Raw genomic sequence first — 27,437 nt, 5'->3', positions numbered from 1 at the left:
TGCACCCAGTGCTGCTTTGTTACAGATTTACTATCAAGACTGAAATAATTTAAAACAAAGAAAATAATGTGGCTGCTGAAATCTTCCTCTGGAAGCATCCTTGGGAGAGGCCTTCCTCACTGACCATTTGCATAGTAATGGTGTTGTCCTCTGTAGTACTCATTACATCAGATCACAGGTAAAATATTGCAAGACAAATGTGTGGCATGTAATTAGTGCCCAGTGTGTGAAATTACAAGTGGTGAGTTATGTGGGCCAGTGGTGCCCGGTCACCAGGAATATTGCTGACCTTGAGCGCTGTTCCACCAAACTTTGGGGTCTCTCCCCAACAGCCTCACCTACTGCCCCTGCGTGCTCCCCACTCTTGTGCATCCCCCAGTCCTCCTGCTGCCCTTGGCAATTTAAAAGGGTCAGGGGAAGAGGAGAGGTCTCTGCTGCCACCACCGGCAGCACAGTGGGGCTAGAGTGGCATCTTGCCTGCTCACTTTGTGAGGCTGCCAGCATGTGCAACCCTGTGGCCTCTGGATGGCAAGGGGTCACCGTGTGTTGCTCCTGCTTTGGAGTCCTGGGAGGGAGGGAGGGAGTTTGATTTAGGGAGGCAGGGCCAGCCTTAAGGAAAATGGCGCCCTGAGCAAACTTGTGTTTTGGTGCCCTGAGCCTTGTGGGAATAGCACCACCCATTTCCCCTGGCATCCCTGGGCTCCCCAACCTCTGCACCTCTATCCTATGCTCTCTTTACCACTAGCCCCTGTATTGTGCCCCCCTTTTCCCTAACCTCTGCACAGTGCCCCCTTCATCCCAACCCCTGTACTTACCTCCCACTTGTGCCCCTAATCCCAGCCCTATGCTTCTAGCATGCCCCGCCACCCTCCCTTCTTCCTAGTACCTTGCACCCCCTTTGCCCAGCAACACCTTTGCTGAGTTGCCCCCCACCCTCTGGCTATGGCACCCTGAGCATGGGCCCAATTCACCTTGCCCCAAGGCCAGCCATGGAAGGAGGGGTGAAGGGACTAATCATCATGAAAATTTCTGCAAACCTGCTGCCCCTGTGTGAAATGCAACCAAGTGAGAACTCTTCATTGAGCATGGGATGGCCCCTCTTCTATATGCCAGAGGGGACTCAACCCTGTTTCAAGTGGATTGCACAAAAGGAGTCATAGGGGTGGAGGTTGCAGGAGTACGTTCCGCACCTACACTTTCTTGAATCTATTTACTCCAAAACCATACAGAAGACACAAAGAGGGGTAGCAGTCACTGTTCTGGTTTATTAGAAACCTGGGAGATTTTTCTCCAAACCATTTGTGGAGATGTTGGGATGTGAATTCTATCTGACTCCTCACCTTTGCATTATTTCCTACACAAATCCTTATTCCTCTACATTAGTGCAGAGAGGGATGCATTTCTGCCAATGGCTCTTTACTAACACAAATAAAGTGATACTTCCCCCCTCCATAGACAGAAGAGGACAGACTGCTGTACACAGACAGTATTCATTTGTGGCACATGCAGGAGGCCTAGTAACTAAGGGCTAAATGCGGTCAGGTGCAGAGCATCTTCCACTCCTCTTGAAGACCATACTGGCTGAATATGCCCTGCACCTCTCAGGACTGGGCTCTCAGCTGTGAAACTTGCTCAATGTTTATGTGAGAGAGCCTAAGCTAGAACAAGTTGACTGCTTCACAAGTGGATAGGCTATTCTTACTGAGACAAGAGCGCGTGCAGGGAGCAATGGAAAAACAAATTCTCCATTACAATACCAAAGAGCATAAAGCAAACAGGTGACATGTAAAAGAACAAGTCACTGCGTTTCTGCCCTGTTTGTTTCCTGATGGGGGATAAAGAAGGCTTGAAAAGTATGTATGTGTGTATGTTTCCAAAAAGAAAAGTCTGCTTCTTTGTTATCTTAAGTATATAAAATGTGTGGAATTGCTGGGAGCTCAGATGGGATCTGGGAGTTTTCTCGAAACATCCCTGAAAAACTAGGGTCTTAAAACATTAACAAAGCCATTGTTCTCCCAATTATTTGAGCAGATATTTGAGCTAAACAGGTATTAATTAAAACAAAACAATGTTATGCTCTAATAAAGATCACTTCCTGTTCTCACCATTATCATTACTTATTTATTGTATTTATTTATTTTACAGTAGTACCTAAAGAGTTCAGCTAAGATGGAGACTCCATTTAGCTGGGTACTGTAAATAGCCATAAGAAATGGGCCCTGCCTTGAAGTGCTTTTAATCTAATTAGACAAACTTGGCATAGGATGGGAGGGGAAAGAGAGAAAGTGACTTGTTCAAGGCTGCACAGCAGATCAGAGGCAGAGCTAGGTCAGGATCCCAGCTATCTTGAATATCAATTCAGTGCTTTGTTCACTAGACCGCAGTGCCTCTCCATTGACTTAATGGTTTCATTGCATGGCACCTCTGAAATTATAGTCCTGTCAATTCTCCGGTTATTCAGTGTCTTCCAGGAAAAAAAATCAGCACAGATAAGAACTGAAGCTCTAGATCTGCATTTGGGTGCTGTATGAATACAGCTATGTGATGGGGGCCTCAGTTTTTAATGTAAAAATAACAAAGCAGGACAAATATATTTTTTGGATAACTCTTTCAGGTCTTCTGTGCTAAGAAACTTTACAGCAAAAACAGAATTATGTTTCCTTTGCAGGTCTCCTTTTATAATGTGTGTTGGTATTGAGAGTACTCTAGCCGTGTCACACTAAAACATGTATGCATCTAAAAAAGCTATTTAGAAATCCTCTTATACCCTTTCCTGTTACACACCATAAAATGAGAATTCTAGGTCAGTAATTAACAATAATATTATTTAGGGCTAAACTGTGCACTGCCTAAAGAACAGACTGCTATTGAAAATTGTAACTCAGAGTCATAATCTGCCTCTCAGATTGGAACAGTTTGTACAGTGGGGGTTGAGAGCCATTGAACAAAACTGTAAACCCTGTATATGATGGAAACCACTTCATCAAGGGGATGCTGCAGTAACGCCAGCACCATTTACCTACCTCTGAAGCACTGCAGAAACACTTTGAAGTGCAGTGCAATGATAAAAATCAAAGTGAGTATCTGCAGGCCAGAAATGGCCTCATTTGGTGAAGAAAGTGTGGTGGAAGATGGCCCATGGGGTGAACATTGAGTGAAACAAACTACTCCTGTGGAGGGGAACATTCCAGGCTTTGTAAGCAACATTCCATATGTGCTATATGGAGCACTGGGATGTAACTTAATGTTGCAGTTTCATAAGAAACATTTTACAAAGTTCAATGCTGAATGCCTGAATGGTTGGCAAATAAATAAATAAATAATAAAAATGAGACGCTCAAAGAAGATGGGTGAAACTAGCAGAGGGAAGGCTATAATTTTGTGCTTTTATCATCATAATCCTGAATTCCTTAAAATCTGTTTCCATTTAGCTAAAGAGAAGCTGAGAAGTGGTAGGAGGAGGGTAGGCCTTGAAAAATAATTGTGGTCATTTCAATAAGTAGGTTTGGGGATTTTTTTTTGTTAACTTCAGGTTTAGAATTTTTGTATGGAAAATTCTTCTGTTCTATGGGAGAGGGAAACATTTTCTACTAGCTCTGTTTGTTTTGGTGTATTCATAAAGGGGTTTAAGTTCTTTGGGGAAAATACTGTTGGCACATCTACTTATTTATTGCACACATTGCACATTTTATTACACTCAAACACACTGATGGTTTCCTATTGAATAGGACATACCGTAGTACTACTTGATTATAGTTTCTTGATCTATCCGGGTGTCACTGGTGATAATTTAATTTTGATCTGATTTACCTATGAATGATTGTTGACCTGGTGGTGCTGGTGTTTTTTTGTTTGTTTTTTGTTTTTTTGCTGAGGACTGGAAGGAAAAAAAAGTGCATAGGCTGCTAGCTCTGTGTCCAGGTTGCTTTACTTTTCCTTATCAGATTATTGCTAGCCTCAAATGTATTTGTTCCCTATAAATTGGCTTGAGGTTACTCTAGGGTCCTTTGTTTACTATGCCAAAGGGCAAGCAGGAAACTTTTAAACTCTCTTTTCAAAGATTTTGTTAATTTCAAGCTCAAAGAATTTTGCATGATGAGGGCTGATGAAAGATGGCTGCATCTTGTATGTAGTAGTCTTGATTTACTGCCAGTGGCCATTGTGGTGTTAAGAGACCTCCTTCTAGGATTTGATCAGGCAGTGACAGTACTAATCAAGGCAAATAAAAGATGGACATGAGTCTAAATCATATCCTTAATTAATCATCACATCAGACTGGCAAGAAGGACAACTTTACTGGGGATTAAACATGTTGAGAATTGTAGGTCTGATCCTGCATTACTGAATCCCTAACCCAAGAGCATAGGTCTTTTATGCTTTTTGTATTTATCATGCTAAATAAAAAAGCCAGTTTTGCAGAACAGAGAAAACATCTCTACTCAACACCCGAGTGTGTGCACAAACACGCAAGTATAGTGAGTGCCCTTAAAAAAGGGTCATATGGTTGAAAGATTCTACTGGTTTCAGAAATGCTCCCTATTTTTACAAGGGGGAATTCTCTTAAAACCACTGGAACATCAGGATCATGAATCTATCGGGCAGCTGCATAGTGCACTGAATAATCATGGAACTCTCCCAAGGAAAACTCTCATTTCTGCTCAAGGGCCTAATCATGCTAGGTGCTTAGGACCAATGGAACTTGTTGGGCTCCCATTAAATAGAACTGTATGAATGAATTACTCTCCATCCCCCGCTATTGTAAATCCTCTAGAAAATCTTATAGCCCTAAAAACAACACTGCCCAAGAGAGGAGCAGAAATAAGGCATCCTCATCTTTTCTTTTATGCAAAGGAAACTGGATTTAGGCTTTGCCCTGATGGATGCTATGTTATATGTTTAATAGGGGGACTTTTTGTGGAAAAGCGTCCGTGCCAATCTAGATGCGCTTTTCCGCCATTTTCGCGATCGGGGCTTTTTTGCGGAAAATAAATCTGAGCTGTCTACCCTGGCCCTTTTGCGCAAAAGTTTTGCGCAAAAGGGACTTTTGCCTGAACGGGAGCAGCATAGTATTTCCATATGAAGCACTGATTTCTTACAGTAGGAAGTCAGTGCTTTTGCGGAAATTCAAGCGGCCAGTGTAGACAGCTGGTAAATTTTTCCGGAAAAGCAGCTGATTTTCCGGAAAAACTGGCCAGTCTAGACACAGCCATGAAGTTTAGAGTTTACTTGTTTTAAGGCTGAGTCAAACCTGAATCAGAGAGTCTAAAATGTGACAAACGTAAGAGCAATTTATTTTAAATATACACAAAACTGTTGTCATCTGAGCACTATATCTACTCCTGAAGGAATTCTTCTGTGCCACTGCGTATGTGCAGAATTGATGTTCCCCACAGATTTCTTTACCTCTCTGCAGAAAAATTACTTTCTGACAGGGAAGCTGTAAGAGCAGTCATGCATCATTCCCTAGCAGTGCAGGTACATCGTTCAGGCACTTGGAGCAGCCAGTGGAGAGGTAAATCACTAGGGGACTGGAGACACTCCAGCCAGTGACTTCTTTCCCAAGCCAGAATCAGCTGCCAGGCCTGGCTGGATTGGAGATTGTAGGGAAAGAGGAAGTCCTGTCCTCTCCTAACAGTTGCTGAGGCATTCTTCCCTGCTTCCTGAGCCTCATCCCCTGCATCTAGAGACCCTTGCACCCAGACCAGCCACCACTAAACTGCCTGCATTCAAACTACCATGCTGACAAGCCCCGCTTCACATCACCCAGACCCTTCCATATCTGGAAGGGCCCCAACCATGTCTACCTGGAAGCCCCTGCAGAATCCCCATTGCCCCTGCACTTGGAACATCCCAGCAAGCAAATTCTCCCATATATAGACCCTCCCCGCATTTAGCAGCTTGTATCCAGATTCTTCCACACAGAATCCTCTCACCACACACCTGGATCCCATCCCATACTGAGCCCCTTGGATTTTGCTTTGTTGAGCCTATTTGCCCCATACCTGGTACAGAGTGGCAAAGTCCCAGCATGTTACTGGGGCAGGCCCAGGCCTTCTTCTGTGCCAGGGTAGGGTGCAACCTCACTGCTGAATCTGTGTCCTGGGTGCACAGGAGTGGGACTGCATGGTGATCTCCCATCTTCATGCAGCCATGGCCTGCACTCCCCATTTCCTTCCTGGAGCCTCTATCTTTATTTATTGATAAATAAAACTTACAGATTTTTAGAATATTGTGTGCAGAATTTTTAAATTTTTGGCACAGAATGTCCTCAGAAGTGTATATCCTTTGGATGAGTGGCTTGTGGCAAATGATTACCTCTACCACAACGTCAGGAACAAAGGATAATTATGTCAGCACCATTCTTCTAGGGATGTAAACGGGTAACCTGTTAACCAGTAAGTATCAGTTTTAACCAGGTGGTGCTTACTAGTAACCAGTAAATCGGCGCCCAGGCCGGCTGGAGCTACCCTCACTCACAGTGCACTGCAAGCTGCGGACTGCTCCAGCCTCATAAGGCCCACAGGTTAACCGTGTAATAAATAGAATGTGTATTGGTTACACAGTCAATATATTTATATATATATTTTTTTTACATCCCTTCATTCCTCCTCCTTCCCTGGTCACCAATCTTTATCTCCTCTTAATCCCTCAACTCCTATCAAATCTAAATTGTGTTTAATGGGAAATGAGGGCATATAGCCCCATCCAGAATGAGGCCTAACATTTGTATTTGAAAACAGAGGGTCTGAGTCTAATCTCATCAACACTAGTGAAAGTAAACAGTAACTCTAATAAAAGTTACTCTAATAAAACTCAAGGGAGTTTAACTGAGGTGAGATCAGAATTGGACCCAGAAAGCTCTGTCCATTTGATTTAAAAAAAAAAAAAAAAAAAAAGACATTTCCCAAGTGTCTGTTCACATGAAAAACTGTTAATGGAGACAATTCGTTAAGAAAACAGAAAACAATAAGTTTATTAAGCAGTTTCAAGAACAATGTTTTTCTTTTGGTCTTTTAAAGCTATAATACCCATTTGTAAATCTTCATTAGACTGAAGTTGACTTTGTCCCTTTTACCTGGTACTATCCACCTTTTACTGTCATCAGTATCCTATTTCTGCGAAGCAACATGTTTCTAAGTCTCCATCACATAAGCATTTGCAGGATCAGGGCCATAATTCCTTCACAAGGTCATAAGAGGACCTTCACAATGCTTTTGTCACGCAGCAGCTCCAGAAATACATACCATTGTGATAATTTCAGTACACAGGTAATTCACATTTTGTGTTTAGAAAAGTGATCAGTGCCATTATGTACAAATGCAAACACTTTCACAGCAATGACTCACTTATCACTGAATGTTATACCACACTTCCTATCCAGGGAATTTGTTTAGACTTTTTCTGTTTCTATCTCCAATTACTATCATAGTTGTGTACATATTTGTGAGTACTTTGAGGCTGGGTAGGTATTCTGTTCCGGTCCTATGATTACTTTCAGATCCACCTTTCTGCAAGTAAGAGCAACAGCATAGTGCAGTCTAATACATAAAGATGACTTCCTGGATGCTTACCTGCATAGTGTAACTATGCTCCTGAAGGTGGTTGCCAGGATTTTAACTGGATGATTTACACTGATTTTTTTTTTTTTTTTTTTTTTTTTTTTTGCTGTGCAGAATTTAATTTTCCAAATGAGGATAAATGAATTTACCTGAAATGAAGGACAGATATTTTCACTAATCACAGAGAGAATACAGTGATAAATAAGGTAGACACCCAGGTAAAAAAAAAAAAAATCAGTCTGGCATAGATGCTATCAGGTAATCTTATCTATATTTTCATTTTGTGCTTTATTATTTTTAAATGCTTAACACATTTTCCCCTTTCATTAGACAGTCCCTGCTCTTTTATTTTTCTCTGGTGTTTTGAATGGAGTTGATCGCAACACAGCCATTTTTGTTTGACAACTTCAGCTTATGGAATGCCAGAACATCATGCCAAATATCTTTGCTTCTGTATCAACCTGCCTAACAGTATTAGCATAACTTCATGACTAGTTTTTGCGGATACAAAGTCAACAGAAGGAACACAAATTTAGGGTTTTTTACCAAATGGCCCAAAGTCCTGCTAACCCTTATAGAATTAACTTCCCGCACTTGAAATTGTAAAGTTAATAAGATGCGCAAGTGTTTGCAGGATCAGGGCTACAGCAACAAGTTTTTTTTTTTTTCCCCAAAATAACTCTTTGGTATTGACCTTGTAAGCTGCTCTGCAAAAACATACCTATGCCTCTCTGATGAAGTCAGTGAGGCTATGTGCAGCCTTCTTCCACCTGCGGTGAAAAGAAACAAATCCCCTTTCGATAAATACTGGGGAACTAGTATTTTACAAGAAGAAACACTAGTAACCTTTGTTTTTCAACTGCAAGTGTAGGTCACTTGTTTATGCTTTAATGTTACTGCTTGCTTTTGGTAGGGTATTTTAAAAATACTTTAAAAATAAATAAAAAATGGTTAGTTAGTAAAAGGCATATATGCAGGAGACAGATTGCAGAGAGATGTAGTCCATGCCGCTCTATAGTCCAGCAATATTATTTTAACCATGTGATTAGTCCCATTTACTTCAGGGGAATTATTTGCATGCTTAAAATTACACATCTGCCTCTGGTCCCAGGCCTGCAGGGACATGGTTCTGCATCCTGAGTTCCTTCCAAGATCAAAGTGTATGGGAGTCAAGTGGGAAATATTTGAGTAACTTTATTCACATAAAACCACTTACATAGTAAAGTTATTTGCTTAAATTAGTGCCAGGTGGGCCTGATGTAGTTTAGAAAAGACAAACTTCATAAACTAAGAAAAATGTACAAATTCACATTTAAATATAACTATTTAGTTTGCTGGCCTCTAATAATTATTTTATTTATAAAGTGCACAGCTTAGTTAAAATATGCATGAAATAAAGTTTATAAACCATAACAGAATAGTTATACCTCCAATCCAGCAAACGCTTTAGTACATTGTTTAATCATTAAAGTTATGCATGTACTAAATTATATGCAAGATCAGGCACAGAACATTAAAACATTATATTAATTAATAAAATTAAGATAATTTAGTCCTAAACAGGATAAAGCAATCACACTACGTCTTCAGTGAGCTGTAAGCTGCAGAAAGCCTTATGCTTTAGTGTTTGTAGGATAGGCCTGTAATATGCTTACTAGGAAAAGATAGTGCTGCTGTGTAAACAGCTACTATAAATAAATCATGATGGAGGAAAAATAATAAAATATTTTACCTGAAACCGAGGGGGAAGTTTTTAGGAGGCAGAAATGGATTAGTTGGAACTTGACAGAGAAGCTCACATACCAAAACAGCCATGGGATTTACTGACCACGAGTGCTCAGGACCTTGGTTTTACTTATCAAACACTGTAAAGGGAAAATCCCGCTGTTCTACTTGTTTGAACTGTTTCTGTAGACAGGCCACCAAATAAGCAACTTCTGAAAGTGAAAAAAAAACAAGGCTCATTAAAAGGATACTTAGAATCGAGCCTGTCCCCGCAACTCGTCTCTGGGTCGACCCGTTGCTTCCGTGGGTGTTTGGTTTGAAGAGGGCGCCTCTAGTCAGCAACTCCTGACGTTTGGGTATCATGTGAATGGTTCAGTTCCCATGGTTCAGTGTGTGAGCTTGCTTGCCCCACCCCATCTCTCTCTCCCTTCTCTATAGATCTCAATAAATCTCTCTCTCTCTCCCCCAGGAGAAATGCGAGAGAGAGTTGAAAATTAAATTAGGGGGAAAACCGTCTAGTGGGGGGATAGTTTTGCTTGGTAGGAGGGAGACCAAACAGGCTTTTACTTATCTCACCCCTCCCCCTTCTCTGCCCCCCACTCCCTCTGTTTGCTGGAGAAGCCAAAGGATTCAGCAGCCTGGAAACCTAATGTGAAAAAGCAGCAGCAGCAGCAGCAAGGAAAAAAAGGGGGGGCCTTGGACTGGAAAAACCACCATTAGGGAGGAAGAAGCAACGGCAACAGAAGAGGAAAACCCACACAGCCCGGAGAGGAAAAGGGACTCATTATCCAGCAGGGAGCTGGGGGTTGGCTTGACCCCTTTGGGTGCTGCAGCCCCGTGGAGAGGAGGGAGAGGCAAGGAAGAGACACTTCTAGATTCCCTGTGATCAGGATTTGGGGAGGTTTATCCGTCTGGAGCCTGTGCCTTGGATCTAAGGAGGATTTTTTTTTCGGGGGGAGGGCCTGCAGCTGGATTTGTTTGTGGGGGAAGGGGAAACGGGTAGATTTTTTTTTTTAATCCGAACTAACCGGTGATCCAGCCGGGGGTACGGAGATCCCCTATTTTTTCCCCCTCGGGAAAGGTGTATTGAGGGGATCGGAGCGGGTCTGGGAGGGAGGGTGAGGAAAAGCGGCAGCTGCTGGGGAGGAGGCCCGACTCAGCAGCAGCAGCAGCAAAGTCATCGCCATCGGCCCCCCCTTGGCTGGCTCCGCTCTCTCCATGTCTCTGGGCAGCGGCAGCCACAGCAGCGAGTAAAGGGGGGGGAGGAGGAGGAGGAGGAGGAAGAAGAAGGGAGCCTGGGAGAGTGTCTCCCTCCCTTCCCTCCCTCCCCCCAGCAGCCCCAGCCGCCTCCTGCCCCCTTCCCCTGGTCCCCGCGGCCGCCCCCGCCCCAAGATGGGCTGTTTAGGGAACAGCAAGACCGAGGATCAGCGCAACGAGGAAAAGGCGCAGCGAGAGGCCAACAAGAAAATCGAGAAGCAGTTGCAGAAGGACAAGCAGGTCTATAGGGCCACGCACCGGCTGCTCCTCCTGGGTAAGGGGGGTGCTGGGGAGACGGGCCCTGGGGGAGCAGGTCTGTGAGGCCGCGCACCGGCTGCTCTTAGTGGGGGTGGGGCCCTGGGGAGACGGGCCTAGGGGAGCAGGTCTGTGGGGCCACGCACCGGCTGCCCTTAGTGGGGGTGGGGCCCTGGGGAGACGGGCCTAGGGGAGCAGGTCTGTGGGGCCACGCACCGGCTGCCCTTAGTGGGGGTGGGGCCCTGGGGAGACGGGCCTAGGGGAGCAGGTCTGTGGGGCCACGCACCGGCTGCCCTTAGTGGGGGTGGGGCCCTGGGGAGACGGGCCTAGGGGAGCAGGTCTGTGGGGCCACGCACCGGCTGCCCTTAGTGGGGGTGGGGCCCCGCACTGCCCTCGCCCTGGGGAGGGAGTAGATCTGTAGGGCCCAGTACCCCTGGGTTCTCTTCTCCGGAGTTAGGGAGACAGTGGCTCGGAGGAAGGTCTGGGCTACTCCCTGGGGAAGGTGGGGTGACCTAGGCCAGGAGGAGGTGTAGGGAGTAGGTCTCTGGGGCCACCCAGTGTCACTGAGGAAAAGGGGGTGTCGTGAGACCTGGGAGAAACAGGCTATAGCACTGCCCATTGAGGGAGCCAGTGCGAAGAGTGGTCTAGGCGGAGGGAAAGCGGGAGAAGCAGGTAAGGGCTTAGGGTAATGAGGGACTGGAGCTGGGGGTGGAGTAGGCCTTGGGGAAAGGAGAGCTCATGGACAAGCAGCTGTCTAGGCAGGTCAGTAGGGATGCTCCTTGGCTCCTGATACTATGTAAATGGACACAAGGAGCGGGTAAGCAGTTGGCATTGAGCGTCTGGAGGAAAGAAGCTATGGGAAGATTAACAGTTCTGGGTAAATGGGTTAGGGGGCTGGGAAAGATCAGGTCCCTGAGCCTATGGTGAGATGGGAGGGGAAAACAGCTGTAAATCTTAAGGGCCTACTAAGGCTCCTCCTAATAAGTAAGGGGGGGAAGCAGTTATTCAGGGATGAGTTGTGGGTACTTACTGATCTCACTTACTATTAGGGAAGGAGGAATTAAATGGGCTTGTTGGGGGGGGGGGGGGAGGAAGGGAGGTCTGGAGGAACTTCCCCTCTGCAAAGCAGGGGATGGGGAAAGGGAAATACACCTCAGAAGGCATGCTGTGGAGGAGAGAGATCGGGAAATGGATTTTAAAGGAGGGGATACTGTGGGACAAGAGGAGGGGGGAGTGATTTGGGAGGGGATGTTAATCCTTGAGGAAAACAAGGAAAGGGATTGGGTGTGTGTGAATATCTGTGGTGTGAATACTGTGAAGGGTAATGTCAGGGTTGTGGTGGGAAACAGCCTATTTTTCAAAGGGGTCATGGACATGCACATTCTCCTCTATCGTGTTTGTGACCATTTTTTGTTGTTGCAAATAATTTAGTTAAATGTTCTGGGGAACATTTGTAGTTGGGTCCTATTTTTAAATATATAATCTATAAATTTTAACATCTAAGACTATGTTATTTGCATGTGTGGTATTTTTGAGCAGCTACAATTAAAAATACAGGTTGAAGTTTAAAGGGAGGCAAAGGCCCCAAAATTATAATTAAAAAAATTAAGAAGAAAATGTTCAAAAGGCAGGCATATTGTTCTGAAATATATTAGATGAGATGTAAATAATGAGATGCTTGCAATTTCAAGTCACTATAGAGCATATTGCTTTTGACTGTATCCAGGGTTTCTTTTTGTGAAGAGGAGAGGTTGGCCCTTGGTAAAACTGAATCAGGTCTTGTGAAATGACATCTTATTTTTTGTTGTTGTGGGGTGCAGACTTAGATATCCATCCTCATGAGTGAAATCTTTATAGAGCAGATTAGAAGAGAAAAAAGGCATTTGGCGTAAATGGAGAAATAACTGGAAGAATAATTGTAGCATCCACTGGGCTTACAGGGCTGTTAGCGTTCCCATAGAAGACCCCTCTTTTCAGTACAATATGGCTTTCAGTCTGGGGAAATTTTCAGCCAGAGATTCAGGAGGCTGGCTGTAATATAAATATTCACACAAGAAAACCGTATAAAATTAGTTTATGTAAATAAGTGACAAGATGTCAAAAAATAGAAGACATTTAGCTGTGATGTGCTTTTAAAAACCTTTGGTAACAGAAAAATATCTCAGCTATCTGTAAATGAAAACTTGTAGGCACTTTATAATAGGTATAAGGCCTCTTCATGGTTTTTTTTTTAAATATAAATGACCCAGATGTTGAGATTTAAAACAGTAGATGTCATGTATTTATGTTAAATCCATAACACGCATATACCATAATGTTAAAATGCTTGTCTTTGTATTATTGTCTTATGTTTATGCACTCTTGTAAAGCACCTGAAATCTATAAATAAAGAATTCGGTGCAAAATATTATAACAATAAGTTGAGAAAATATTAAGAATAATACATTGTCTAAATATACTCTATCTGATCTGTAATACTGTTCTTAGGCCCCAGTCCTGAAAACATACACATGGTAACCTTTCCTCTTATGCATAGTCCCTTTGAAAGCTGTAGGGTTATCCATGGTGGTAAAGTTAAGCACATATGTTAGTGTTTACTCTGTTGGGGCTTGTGTAGTTCATTATGGAGCATTAGGAACACATACATTTTAGAAATGGGGCTCATTCAGAGCAGTGTACAAAGCTTCAACTTGGTCCACTGATGTTTTGTCTGGTCCAAAGAAGCATCTAATTTCTTGGCATGTCAGTTACACATTTTATATGCTGTTTTGACTCTTAAAAATGAAACTAGGAAAGGAAATTAAGAAACTGGAAGTCAAAATCTCTCCAAGGCAATTATTAGGAAATTCAATGTTAGAGTTTAAATTATGTTACTTAAAATACAGCGTAATTAATATCTCAGTAGATGCAACATTCACTGCAGCACAGTCTATTTCCAGTTGTGGAGATGATCCAGTTTCTACTTGAACTGAGAATATTCATGTTTTTGGTTAGTTTTACTCCCTGTCTTATCAGATGGTAGGGTGATTTTTTTTGTTGATAGTGGTGGGTGGGTGTGTATCTTTGGTAGTTGTCTACATGCAAAGGTAACCTGTTTATAAACAGCTGATGAAAAGGGGAGAAAAAGGTCTGAGGTTTTGGGTCTGGGCAGCAAAATATCTAAAGCGGCTTGTTTGGAAGGAGAGCAGGGCTATTAAAGGCTTGGATGGAAGAAATCCAGCTCGTATGGTGGAAGGGAAGGAGAAGGCAGAGGTGAGTGTCTGTCAGAAAACAAATTTTAAAATCCAACTACTAAAATGCAGTTTTGAACATGAGACTCAAAATGGACTCCTGTGCAGTCAGTGTGTGCTAGGGAAGGCCTGACATCCTAGAAGCACAAACTGTGCCTCCATGAACCTATCCTACAAAGGTGTATGTACGCTTTCTCTTAGTGAGGTTTATGGCAGGGGAAAACAAGCAGTCAAAGGATGCTAGAGAGAGCGTCTATGTGCATATTTTAGTAGGACAAGGAGTTTTACTCCTGCAAAAAATGTCTGTCTGCTTTGCACAGACAGCCACTGAACTGAATGTGTGGATAGCTCATTCAGGTTTTGTGGCTGAAGCCCTTTAGTATGCAGGGGGAGTGGGTACAAGGGGGACTGGAATGGGAGAAAGGGGGCTTTCTTCATGTCCTAGGCTTAGCATGTAGGGTGGGGAAAACAGAAAGGTACTGCTTATAGGAAGCCAACTGATATGAAGGAGCTTTCTCTTTAGCTCAGAGGTGTCTGGGGGTGGGAGAAGACAAGGAGAGGTGTTTACAGGATACAGGCTGGAGAGGGCTTTCTCTGCAACCCATAGAGTGTGTGAGTGAGTGATTTGGAGCTTGTGGAGAGGATGGGGAGGCTACTTACAGGACGTAGACTGAGGAAAGGAGGAGGGAGCTTTTCTACAGTTGTGTGGGTGGAAGGGTCAGTGGAACTGCTACTTTCCATTTTCAGATGACAGTATCTGTATCTTACATATTGAATGGTTTAATTTTAGTATTTGTATGGTAAGAGCTACATTTAAGGCTCAAAGATTTTGAAGACCTAACTGAAAAATGCTTTTGTTTCACACGGATTTACTTGACCTTTCTCTCCACCAGAAGGTGGTGACCAAATGAGAAGATTCAAGCTTGTCAGTTTCTCTCCTCCCTCTCCCCAAAATTTTGAAGTTGCCCCTGTCTCTTCCTTCAAATCCCCAGCCTGAATCAACATTAATACTAGAAATAATGGATGGTGAAAACCTCCAAGATTCAGCTCTGACACATGACTGGAGCTGGGTATTTATTTTTAGCCATGACTGCAGTTTCCTGTGGCAATTACTTTTTTTTCTTTCTTTCGCTTTTCACTCATGCACTGAGTAATCCAAATTTTTTAGATTTTGTTGCTGAAGTGAAGATTCTTTTGTGCCCCTGCATCACTCATGCTTCCTTCTGAAACTTGTTTACTTTCATTTTCTAGGTGCTGGTGAATCTGGTAAAAGCACAATAGTCAAACAGATGAGGATCTTACATGTGAATGGATTTAATGCTGAGTAAGTGAATTCATCTTTTTCACTACATATCTTAGGATGTATATATCATACAATAGTGGTTACATTTGTATTCTCTGTATATTTCCTTTTTAATGTTATGACATAGCATGTTCAGATGTAATCACTGTTCCTGTGTGCAGTTTATGTGGAAGAAGTCAGATAATAGTAATAACTAAAGTGACATTGCTAGCCAATGATTTTATCAAGGCTCTGTGTATCAGACTTGATTAAGACTAAGGTTGTTTTTTTGTTGTTGTTTTTTTTACTGCAGTTTCTTTCATAACATGGCTGACACTGATTTACCTCTGCTGTAGCACATTGATTCATGCTGCTCTAAACATTTTATCTTGTTAGATTATAAAGTAAAAAACAAATGCATTTGTTTCGGTATCTTCATTATGTACTCTGGTTTGTGAGACTTTGGGGTTCTGAGTTAGATTTTCTTTTCCTTTCCTTCGTTTGTCTACAGTGATGGTCTATTAAATCGTGTTGCTTAAAGTGTTTTTGTTTACACTTATCAAATTATGTGGCAGTATTGATGGAGAAAGTATTAGGCATTAAAAGTCATTCTTACCAATAGTTTAGTTTTTAATTTTATGTATAGTTAAAACAGCTTTGCAGCTTTATCTCAGTGCTATATCAAATGTTGATGATACAGTAAAACCTGTGTTATCCAGCACGCTCGAGGATTAGGGCATTCCGGTTATCTAAAAACTCCGGTTATCTGAGGGTCCCGTCAACCTAGGAAAAACCAATGGACAATAATAGTAAAACTCGAGTTTTTAATATTGATAGTTTTATAGTGTGATGCAATTGGTCTCACGTTTCTATTTCTATTTTGAGTTAAAGATTATTAGTGCATCTTCAATAAAAAATTGTTAAGCCAATCATGGTAAACCAAGCCAGACCTGTGCACCTGAAGATGTGACAGTATTGTGGCTGGGGCCAATGCTAGTTAACAACATTTTCTGGTTAACAGAGTGCTGGATAACAAAGGTTTCACTGTAATAATATTTATTAGTCTTTTGTACCATTAACTATATTAAAAAAAACAGCCCTGGTACTATATCTTTTGATCGAGAGATTTTTGTTTCTAATTTTTCACTTAATCTCATTGAGGGGCGATAAACATTTCACTTGCTTTTTTGTTTATACTTATGGGCAATCTCTGCTTCAGAAAGATGTGTGCTCTTAGAATTTTAGCAATTCCAACCTAATTTCTGGGCATTGGAATTTCAAAACCCAGAGGGGTTTTTTGTTAGATTTCATTGTATCCCCATCAGGAGTGAAAGTAAGGATTTACTTTCTGTACACTGGGCTCTGTGGGAGGGTGGCTTTGGGAACCCAGAAGTGGCAGGGCTTATGGTGGAAGGGGCAGGGCTCAGGCCAGACTCCCCCAGCCAGACCTTGCCCTTCATGACTGCCACTGCCATGGTGGCCAGGAGCCCAAGGGCTGTGGTGGAGATTTGCTCTGCTGGATCCCATGGGCAGGGAGGCAAAATGGTCAGTGATGTTAAAGTGCTGCCATGGGGGTTCTTTAAAGCACAGCTATGGCAGCACATTAACGTCAGATGTGTACAGGTCTGTACTGGAAACTGGTTATTACTGGAACACCATATTGGTTCATACCAGCCCACTTCCACCTTTTGATCCTCATATCTTTGAAAAAAGTATAATGTTTTTCAGTTGTGTAATATTTTGACATTGACATCATTTAGTATCAGGAGTGGCCCAAGGCCAGCTGCAGCAGCTGACGCCCTAGGTGGAAGGCGTGATCCGGCACCACCGCCTGCATGGCCGTCAATTGGCGTGACGCCATTATCGGGCACCCGGGCTGGCAGCGCTCTAGGCAACTGCCTAGTTTGCCTAGGTTCACAGGTCGCTCCTGTTTAGTATGTGAATCTTCAGTTTTAAAGGATTAATTAGTTAGCATCTCTGAGCAAAACATTCAGTCAAAGAACCTGGACAGTACTTTCTCCTAATCCCCAAACACTAGTTTTAGCATGAACGTACACATTCTTTTGGAAGAAAGTTTAGACAGAATGATAATAAATAAGATTCTACAAGCTGTCATCTTAGCTGCTATTTGTAGAAAATATTTTCTCTGTGCTCAAGACAACATTCTCTGCAAAAGGCCTAATCCTGCAAAATCTTTCTCATGCAAACACTCTTCATTAATTTATTTTGGATAGTCAGATGGGTGAAGGGTTGTAGGATTTAACCCTGATATAGGATCAGATGCTGTCTTCCTAAGAATTTGCCATACCCATTAATGTCAATGGAAGTTACAAATGCTAAGTATCTTTCAGAAATTGGCCCATAAAACTGACACAGATTAAATCTACTAAAGATATTAATGGTTGCAAATGAGATGATGTTAGTGAGTAATGCTTTCATACATCCCCTCTATGACTAGTAAGTGTTCAGACATTTAGTTACATGAAAACCACAGTAGAAAAGCAAGTAGTGCCTACAGAATGTGTGAAAAGCATGTCTTGTGATATCTATTTTTTTAAATTAGTACCAGAAGAATAAATAAATCATAACTTACTTTTGAAATGTTAGGGTGGAAAGTATGTTTAAGAATCGTGAGGCTCTTGCAGATTATACACTAGTTTCTTAAAAGATTTGAACTTTTCTTAAAATGAATTAATCTACTCCCTACATCTTCCTTTCTTGCCCACTCTCCCACAACCTACCCACTGGATTCCCTGCCAAATTTTTAATATACAATGTAGAAGGATTTAGTTTTCTGGTCTGGTAATTTAAACATTATTTTTCTTATTTATCATACCAATCCCATTAGAAAAAAAAATTATGATAAACTCAGTCACGTACAACAACAAAATTAATGGAACTGATGAATGATTTGTGGAACTCTTTCCCTTGTGATGCAGTGGTAACCAGAGATATAACTGGATTGAAAAAAGAACTGGATAAGTTTTTCTTGAAGGTTAGGTCCATCAGTTGCTATGAAGATAGTCAGGGATGTGACCCCATGCTTGGTACAACCCTAAACTTCAGGCAGCCAAGAGTAGACAATAGGATGGATCTCTCCAACTGTCCTATTTTATATGCTCCAGCTGAAGCTCTGCAACTGGACACCATTAGAGACATTGGTTTGGATGACTTTTGGTCTGATTCAGTTTGGCACCTATACTCCTATCATCGGTAGTTTTGTAACTGTGGTAACACATTGTATGTGAGGAGTTACTCATTTAGTCCAGTGTTTCCCAAATGGTGTTTTGTGGAACCCTGGAGTTCCACAAAGTGAAAGTAAGAGTTCGGTGAGAAAATTCCATTACAATAACATTTTATGAGTGGAAAAAATATTTAAGCATTTATGAATTTTATTTAAAACCATTTTCATTTTTGTTGATCTCATGACCTTGTTAAGCTTTTATTTATTATTATCCTTACTTATTTGTGGTCTACTTTTTCAGCTCCATATATAAGACTGTTATTAGGGGTTCCGCAAAATTCTTTCGAGTTTAAAAGGGTTCAGTGGCCAAATAAAATTGGGAAACACTGCATTAGTCACATTATCCACTGGAATTCCTTCAGCTGTCTACCATGAATGTGGTTTTCAATCTTTTTCCAGTGATGTAGGTTAATTGTGTGGCTTAAAATAAGTCCAGGTTGTTAGTGCCAGGGATGTTAAATTGTGTTTAATCAGCTAATCGAGTGGTCGATGGAATTTCCATCCACTACTTGGTTCGTTGATAAGGGGGAAAACGGTAGAGCTGGAGCAGGCTGCTGCATCTCTGCCTTTAAATGTGTTAAGAGCTGCCCAGTGCCCCACTATGCCTCTGCCTCCCCAGTCCCCCCGTGGAGATGGTACTGGGGGAAACCAGCTTTTAAGCCGGCTCCTCCCAGCACCGACTTTTGCTCCCCCACCCCTGCTGCCTCTCTTTTATAGAGGCAGCAAGATGGGGGAGAAGTGACTAGTCGAATCACTGCTTGACTACTCGATAAGCGTATGCTTATCGTGTAGGCGACTAGTCGCTTGCATTCCTAGCTAGTACTACTAAAAACTTGCATGACCTTGATTTGATTAACTCTGTGATCACGTGTGTTACAAGCAGAAAGAAAGTATGTCTTTCAAAAAATGAAGTAGATATCATAGTGGCACATGTTTTTTCTTTGTTGAGCAGATATTTTTAATGTCTGCTAATTAAACATTCTGTGTTTCAAAATTGCTGCAGTAAGCTATCATACTTATATTTGTGATTTTTTTCAACTGGTGCTCTAAGGATTCCAGGGAGACGACAGACTATAATGAAGATTTCCAAAGGGGTCCGACCCTTGTAATGTGTTAGGATTCTGCAAATGAAAAAAAATTGAAAACCATTATTCTATATAAAAAGATAGTTGTGCATTTAGCTAAACTTGGCCTTGACTCCTGTATGTTGTATTTAACTAGGATTCAAATTCTTGGTTGTGTTAGCTAATTAGTTTTTTTGAGGAACTGTGAGGGTGTTCCAAGTAATTAAAATGTTTAATTGTTAACTTGAGGTAAATTTGAGGTTGGTTACATGTTTTAGCTGGGTAACAACAGCAAAGGCTGCTTCAAAAATAAAATCCAGTTTCATAAATTATAGTCTGGTGGTGAACAGAAAAAATGTCTTCCCTCCAATCCTCTATCCTCAAAAAAGGCAGAAAGTAATGCATTGTGGTATGGGTGAACAGCGTTTGTGATATTGAGGAAGCAGAACATGGCCTATAATAGAATTAGGATGAGATTTTCAGAAGTGCTTGGTATTAGTGTGTGCTTTCAACTCCTGTAGAAGGTATTGAATTGGTAACACTGTAGATTGTCACATCTACTCAGTAAGTAGTTACAGCATGAGTTTTGGGAGTCCAGGCTTCCCTATGCTGCCTTTCCACTGTGCCTCATCTTTGTCTAAGAGAATCCCACCTTTAAGGATAAATTCAGACACCATCCCCACCAAATCTTTTGTGCCTCCACAAGACTGCCAACAATGGGGCCCCTTGTGATGTAGTAAGGATTTAAATTTGGCACGTAATAGCAGGAAGCCTGTGACTTCCCTTCCCTCCCTCAACATTCTGAAATTGTCTTTTCATGAGAATACTGCAGGTCTATGTTGCTGCATGTTGCATTTTTCCAGCAAGTAGTAATAAAGTGAAACTAATATGACCCTTCACTTTTTGAATTTGCTTCTCATCCTGAAGCATTATATGCAGAATTCTATATAGCAGATTCTGTGAAACAGGGGGAGCAAATTTAATGGAGAACATGACCAGGACAGACAGAAGGAGGTGTTGATAGGGATTAAATATGGTGTTTTGCTAATAGTTTATGTTGACAGGCTCTCAAAGGAGATTCACTGTCACGTGTAGTTTCAGAAAGGGAGGAATAAAAGGGGAGTGGGCAATTTGGAAAGGCCTTATTAAAAAAGAGGACAGGTTGAAATAGTTGAACAAAAATGAAACACTGCTGGAAATCAGATGTTGAAGAAGTGACACTGGGAAAAGTGACAGATAAGGGAAAGATGGTGTTTTAGTTAGTAGATTTGGGTTGTATTTCTGGCTCAGTCAATCTGACTGCAAGACCATGGGTAGATCAAGTAGCTCCTCTCTGCCTCAGTTTTCCCATAATACATATGGGAATAATATTTAAATACCTTGTGCTTAATGTACTAATATTTTTAAAGCACTTAAAGATAATAGGAGAAACTGGCCTAGTGAATGGAGGAATCAGTAGGTATAATACATCTTGGTTTTTCATTGGGATTTTGACACCGTTCCACATGGCAATCTTTATAAGCAAACTAAGGAAGAGAGTTATCGGTGGACTTATAACATTGTGGATTTATAATCCATTGGAAAAATCATGCTCAAGAAGTAGTTGTTACTAGTGATTCTTTGTCAAAGTAGGAGAACATATCTAGTGGTGTTCCACTTAGGTCTGCCTTTTCTCTGGTATTGGTACCATTCAATATTTTTCATTAAGGATTTAGATAATGGAGTGGAGGGTATGTTTAAAATTTGCAGAATACATCATACTGTAAGGAGTTGCAAGCACTTTGGAGCACAAGATTAGGAGTCTTTGGAAAAAGATGGTGATTAGTTGTTTGTAGTGTTCACTGAATATAGGACAAGAAGTAACGGGCTGAATCTGCAGTAAGAAAGTTTTAGGTTAAATATTAGGAAAACTTCCTAACTAATGCAGAGCTTAACTACCCTTCTAGACTTCCAAGGGAAGTTGTAGATTCACTGTCATTGGACATTTTTAAAAGCAGGTTAGACAAGCACCTGTGAGAGAGAGTCTAGGTTTTGCCTCGCTAAAGGGCAGCTGAATTGAATTGGCTCTCAAGATCCTTCCCAGCAATGCTTCTCTGTGACTAGGTGATTCTGTGATCAGAATTCACAGTAAGGTTGACAGATGGGAGCGCTGGTCTGAAATCAACAAGATATTCAGTAAAGATAGGAGAAGGTATTGCACTTAGGAAGGAAAAATCAAATGCACAAATACAAAACAGAAAATAACTGGCTAGCTAGTTGTACTACTATGTATGATCTAGGGGTTATAGAGGACTAGAAATCAAATGAGATTAAAAAATGTGGTTCATTTGCAAAAAAGACTAATATTCCGGGTTGTTTTAAGAAGAAGGTTTTTTATGTCCTTTCTGCTCCACACTAGTGAGCCATCAAATGGAGTAGTGTGTCCAGTTCTTGGTACCACACTTTAAGAAAGATATGGACAAATGTCTGAATTTTCTCCAAAGAGCTACAAAAATGATTAAAGTTGTAGAAAACATGACTGATTATGAAAGGTTTTAAAAAAAGAGGGTATGTTGTGTCTTGCTGAAAGAAGAAGGGGACCTGATAATGATCTTCAGTTATGTTAAGGGCTTTATGAGTATGGTAATCAATTGTTCTCAATTGGCACAGAAGGTAGGATAAGCAGTAATGGACTTAATCTACATCATGGGAGATTTAGATGAGATATTCAGAAAAACTTTCCAACTATAAAGGCAGTTAAATTCTGGAATAGGTTTCCAAGGGAAGTTGTGGATTCCCAGTTGTTGAAGGTTTTTAAGAATAGGTTAGACACAAACTGTTAAGGATGGTGTATATGTGTTTTCTTTTCTTAGCTAAACTTGAGGATCCCATAGATGACCTCTTGAGGTCTCTCTCAGTGCTACATTTCTATGATTTTGTGAAACAGAATTGAATAGTTCAGAGTATGTCTACAGTACAGCAGTAATTTGACCTGAGGTATGCACCTCCAGCTACACAAATAGCTCGAGTTACTGTGGAGTCTTCCCTTTGTGGAGTCAACGGGAGACACTCTTACTCTCAGGTTGGGGGTAGAGCACAAGGGTTGACGGGAGAGTGATCTCCGATTAATTTGGTGGCTCTTCACTAAACCCACTAAATTGACTTCCGGTGCATCTATCTCAACGTTGGTTCTGGTAGTGTGGGATGTAGCCTTAGTTTTCAAGGCTGTCAGGGGGATTTTGTATGAATTCCTTACTGCAATTTTTTTCAAAATAAAATTTGGATAAAAACCTAAAGTTTTGCAACCTTCTCCTTTTGTCCTCTTCTCCAGGCCACAGTTTTAAAATAGCTTGAGAAAATGTGGAGATGTTTTCCAACACACAATTTAATCCCTCTTTATACACGGGTCATTTAGACCTCCGTCATTTTAAAGCCAGTGAATGGCAGAGTTTAAAACTGTGTGGTTACTGTCAACCCAGATTGGATTCAAACAATTGAATCGGTGACCCATCACAATACCTATTTCCCCATTACCATCTGTCCCCTCAGCATATGCAATCTTTTGGTTTTATTTGCTAAATGCTGATTTTGGTTTATTTTGCGATTTTTTTTTTTTTTTTTTTTTTTTTTTTTTTTATAAATCTGTTAAGACAAAGTGAAGGAATATAACAATTATAACTAAATCATCCAGAAGGAAGATTTTTTTTTTTTGCCCTTCCTTATGAATAGGCTACAACACATACTAACGTTGTTCCTGTGTCTTCCCTGTTTTTCGGACTTTATACAAGAATAATTATTTTCAGAATGATCTTGTCAGTGCATTTCCAGGAAACATAAAGTGACTTTAACCAGATTCTTTCATATTAACAACAGAAACAAATTTTTCTGATGGTCAAGTAAAACTCACTAGTTTGTCACAAGGAGGAAGGAGAAAATTTGTTCCTCTTGGTTTCTGAGGACAGGACAAGGAGTAATGGGCTTAAAGTGCAGCAGGGGAGGTTTAGATTGGACATTAGGAAAAAATTCCTAACTGTCAGGGTGGTCAAATATTGGAATAAATTGCCAAGGGAGGTGGTGGAATCTCCCTCTCTGGAGATATTTAAGAACAGGTTAGATAGACATCTGTCAGGGATGGTGTAGACGGAGCTTGATCCTGCCTTGAGGGCGGGGGGCTGGACTCGATGACCTCTCGAGGTCCCTTCCAGTCCTATTATTCTATGATTCGAGTCCGTTGACATGTAATAGCCTGCATAACCCCTCTGTGTGTGTATATTTGAGACAGTGGGGTTTGCTTGAAGAATCTTCAAAAATCGCATTCCAGCTGAACAGCTAATCATGGATTTTGATTAGGGATGTAAGAGAGTAGTCGACTAGTTGACTAACCGATAAGCCTATGTTTATAGGGGAGCGAGTCCCACCCTCTGCTGCCTCTGATAAAGAGATAGCAAGGGAAGAGGGAAGCAGGAGCCAGTGCTGGGGGGAGGGGGCTTAAAATCCGGTTCCCCCAGCACCATCTTCACAGTGTCACCTGGCCCACTCCTTCCCGCTGCTGTCTCTATCAGAGGCAGTTGGAGGGGTGGGTAAGGGGATGTCTGCGGGCGGTCCCAGCAGGGCGGTGGGACCCCCCCCCCCCCCCCCCCCGCTCACAGGGGATGCTACCATGAAGCAGTTCCTGACCGCAGTGGCCCAGATGTGGTCCGGGGCGGCTTCGCAGAAGCAGCTTCTGTGTGCAGGGGGTCCCAGCAGGAAGTGGGGACCTCCCGCACTCAGGGGCTGCTGCCATGAAATAGCCCCTGACTGCAACAGCCTGGCTGCAGACCTCTGCTGGGACCCCCCTGTGGACAGGGGTTGCTGCCAGTTAGGCAGGAAGCCTATCTCAATCCCAGCTCACACTTGGTGCGGGACCAAACCCCGCTGCAGCTCTGCAATTTAAAAAGCAGTGGGATCAGCGCAGGCTGCCCCTTGGCTCCTACTGCCTTTTAAATTGCAGAGCTGAAGTGGGGTTTGGTCCCGCACTCTGCGTGAGTAGTTGATAGAATTTTTATCCACTACTCGATTAGTTAAATACCCACCTCTTAACATCCCTGATTTTGATAGGAGTCTATGTTGTGGAATGTGAGATAAGGAGGAAGAATTTATTTTGTTGCATTATATATCTTGTATTAAAAATAACTGCCTTTTTTGATAAGGCTACTTAAGTAATAATAAACTGGCAGTATATCAGTTGACAAGATACTGGGATTAAAACTTGGTTCTGCATGTCTTGCAATAGGTGCAACACTGTTTATAAAAGGTAAATATTATCTTCTCCTATTTTATGATCTGGTGGAAGACAGTTTTATCTGATGAAAATAAAAAAAAATCTCAGTTGTTAGGAACCTGAATGTTGTGTTAAGGTGAACTTTATATGGAAAATATTTTAATTTTCTAAAAGGGACAAAATCACCCTTTTAAAGAGGCAGCAAAATTCAATCTTGGTCTCTTCATATTTCTTGGAAGAGATCTTGAAGGATGTAACAATTAACCTTTGAGTCTCACTCTGCGCATTTGTTCATGTCATAGAACTGAAAGGAACCAGAAGAGGTCATCAAGTCCAGCCCCCTACATTTAAGGCAGGACTAAGTATTATGTAGGCCAGGGGTGGGCAATAATTTTTGCAAGGGATGCCACTTAATGAATTTTGGTACATGGTTATGGGCTGGTTCCATCCCCAGAAGGGGCAGGATGGGAGACTAGCCTCCCCCAGAGTTGCCTGGGGCTGGAGGCTTTGAATTAAAAACACAGCAAAGGGCTCATGGCTCCTGGGCCTGCCCATTACCACGTTGTCTGAAAGCTGCCTGGGCTTTGCGGCAGTTTAAAGGGCTCGTGGCTCTGGCCCTTGCCAGATTAGCGCCACGATTGGGAGCCATGAGCCATTTAAATAGGATCTTGCTCCCTGAGCCACCTCCTGGAAATTCGGTGGCACGGGCAGCAGGATATAATAGAAAGCGGCCAGATGCAGTCCTCGGGTTGGATCAAAGTGTTAGGCAGGTCAGATCCAGCCCCCAGGCCACATCTTACCCAGCCCCAATCTAGGCCATAACCTGCTCTTAAGTCTCCAATGATAGTGATTCCACAACCTCCGTAGGCAATTTATTCCAATGCTTAACCACCTTGACAGGAAGTTTTTTCTAATGTCCAACCTCAGCCTCCCTTGCTGCAATTTAAACCCTTGGCTTAAATTACATAAGAGGCTAAGGAGAATATTTTTTTCTCCCTCCCCCTTGTAACAACCTTTTGGGTACTTGAAAGCTATTGTTTATATTCCCTTTCAAGTCTTCTCCTTTCCAGATTAAGCAGCCCCAATTCTTTCAGTCTTCTTCCTTCATAGGTTTCGTTTTCTAGATAATCTTTAACATTTTTTGTTGCTCTTCTCTGGACTTTTCAGTTTGTCCATATCTTGTCCTGAAATATGGCACCCAGCACTTCAGTTGAGGCCTATTCAGCATGGAGTAAAGCAGAAGAATTACTTCTCATGTTCTGTTTATAATACTTTCTTTATGCTTTGATTTCCAAATCAACAGTCTTTCATTTCTTAGAATATTAGTGCAAATGATCCCACCCGGGCACTTCCATCAGACACCTCTTTTGTTGTGCTCCCCCCACCCTGCTCCCCCCACCCTACCATTAGTGCCCTCCCCATGCGCTACAGTTGTCCCGAAGCACCTGCCACCAGAGTCATCAGCCTCTGCAATCTAACTTAGCCTGCTGCAGGGGTTACTGCTGTGGGCGGCGGGATGGGGGACTCGGGCCCGCCCACTCTCCCAAATCCCGGCCCAGGGCCCTAAGGCAAGGCGATCTCTCCATGACCAGCGGATGGGGGAGTAACCCCGAAAGTCACCTGCTCTCGGGTTCCACGGCCCAGCCTTGGGCCGCTTCCTACTCCCAATCTACTGTCTCTTTACCCCCTAGGGTGCCCCGGCCCTGGCACCTCCTCCAGCTTTCCCCTGTTCCTGGCGCTTACCGGTCTGCCCATTTTCCCCCTCTCCTGACTGCGGCAGAGGCCTGTCTTCCCCCTCCCGTTCGCAGCCCTGGTGTCCTTCTTAAATTTCCTGCTGCTCCGACAGGTGACTTTATCAGCTGGCACCTCCTCCTTAGCGCGCCCAACGCTTATGGCGCCGTCATCTGCTGCGATCCTGACTGCCCCCGCACGGGCTCGGCACATCTTCTCCTGGCGCTTCTCAGCCGGGGGCCCTCCTGCCCAAGGTCTCTCTCGCCCCCCCCTCCAGTGTGGGGTTGCCTCACCCCGTCACAGTTAGCATTAAAAACAGCTATTGTGTGGATTCTTGAATTATGAGTTCAAGTGAGACTCCCTCTGAAAGGATTACAGAATCCATCCTTCTGGAAATACTGATACGTCATAATGTATGCCTTGTGTGTCACATTGTAATTTGGTCTACAAACACTGATGTCCTCTGATGTTGAGTATAAGCCCATAAGGGCCAGATCCAAAGTAGGGATATCAGATGACTACACAATTAGCTGATAAGACTAAGCTTATTTTTTTAATCTTGTCGACTGCATGCAATCCCCTCCTTCCCTCATGGGCAGTTGGTGCAGCTGGGGCTGGTGGCAGAGCAGGAGCTGGTGTCCATGAGGAGCTGGCTTAAAACCTGGCTCCCCAAGGGCACCAGATCCGCCTGCCCATCACCCTCACGCTGCTGCCTCTGATAGAGAGTCAGCAGCATGGAGTCTGAAGGGGTAGGCTGGAGTCAGTATATGCAGGGAACTGACTTTCAAGCAGGATCCCCTCACATACTGGCTCCACAGTCCTGCTTGCTCTTCCCCTCCCACCCCCTTCCT

General features: G+C 42.6%; 1 protein-coding gene and 1 long non-coding RNA gene across 5 annotated transcripts in view; one reads left to right on the top strand and one right to left on the bottom strand.

Annotated features, from left to right (window-relative positions):
- The window catches only part of GNAS (GNAS complex locus), a 276,928-nt gene that overhangs the window by 101,468 nt on the left and 148,023 nt on the right, over nucleotides 1–27,437 (top strand). For 2 of the 4 annotated variants that reach the window (XM_075901129.2, XM_075901130.2), the window contains exon 2: nucleotides 15,278–15,350. In XM_075901129.2, the coding sequence (XP_075757244.1) occupies nucleotides 15,278–15,350 (73 nt within the window). Of the gene's footprint in view, nucleotides 1–9,676; nucleotides 10,816–15,277; nucleotides 15,351–27,437 lie in introns of those variants that run through there. The other 2 variants (XM_075901131.2, XM_075901132.2) reach the window with 2 other exon arrangements.
- Nucleotides 15,064–26,721, bottom strand: LOC142818842 (uncharacterized). The gene is made up of 3 exons (XR_012896499.2): nucleotides 26,599–26,721; nucleotides 19,569–19,673; nucleotides 15,064–15,289 (listed from the first exon to the last, which is right to left on the bottom strand). It is a non-coding gene; the product is annotated as an uncharacterized LOC142818842 (long non-coding RNA).

This window comes from Pelodiscus sinensis, chromosome 17 (genome assembly GCF_052426305.1).
Source record: "Pelodiscus sinensis isolate ZL-2025 chromosome 17, ASM5242630v1, whole genome shotgun sequence".
NCBI lineage: Eukaryota > Metazoa > Chordata > Testudines > Trionychidae > Pelodiscus > Pelodiscus sinensis.
Note: the sequence above shows the minus strand (reverse complement) of the source record. Positions and strands in the feature narration are given on the sequence as shown.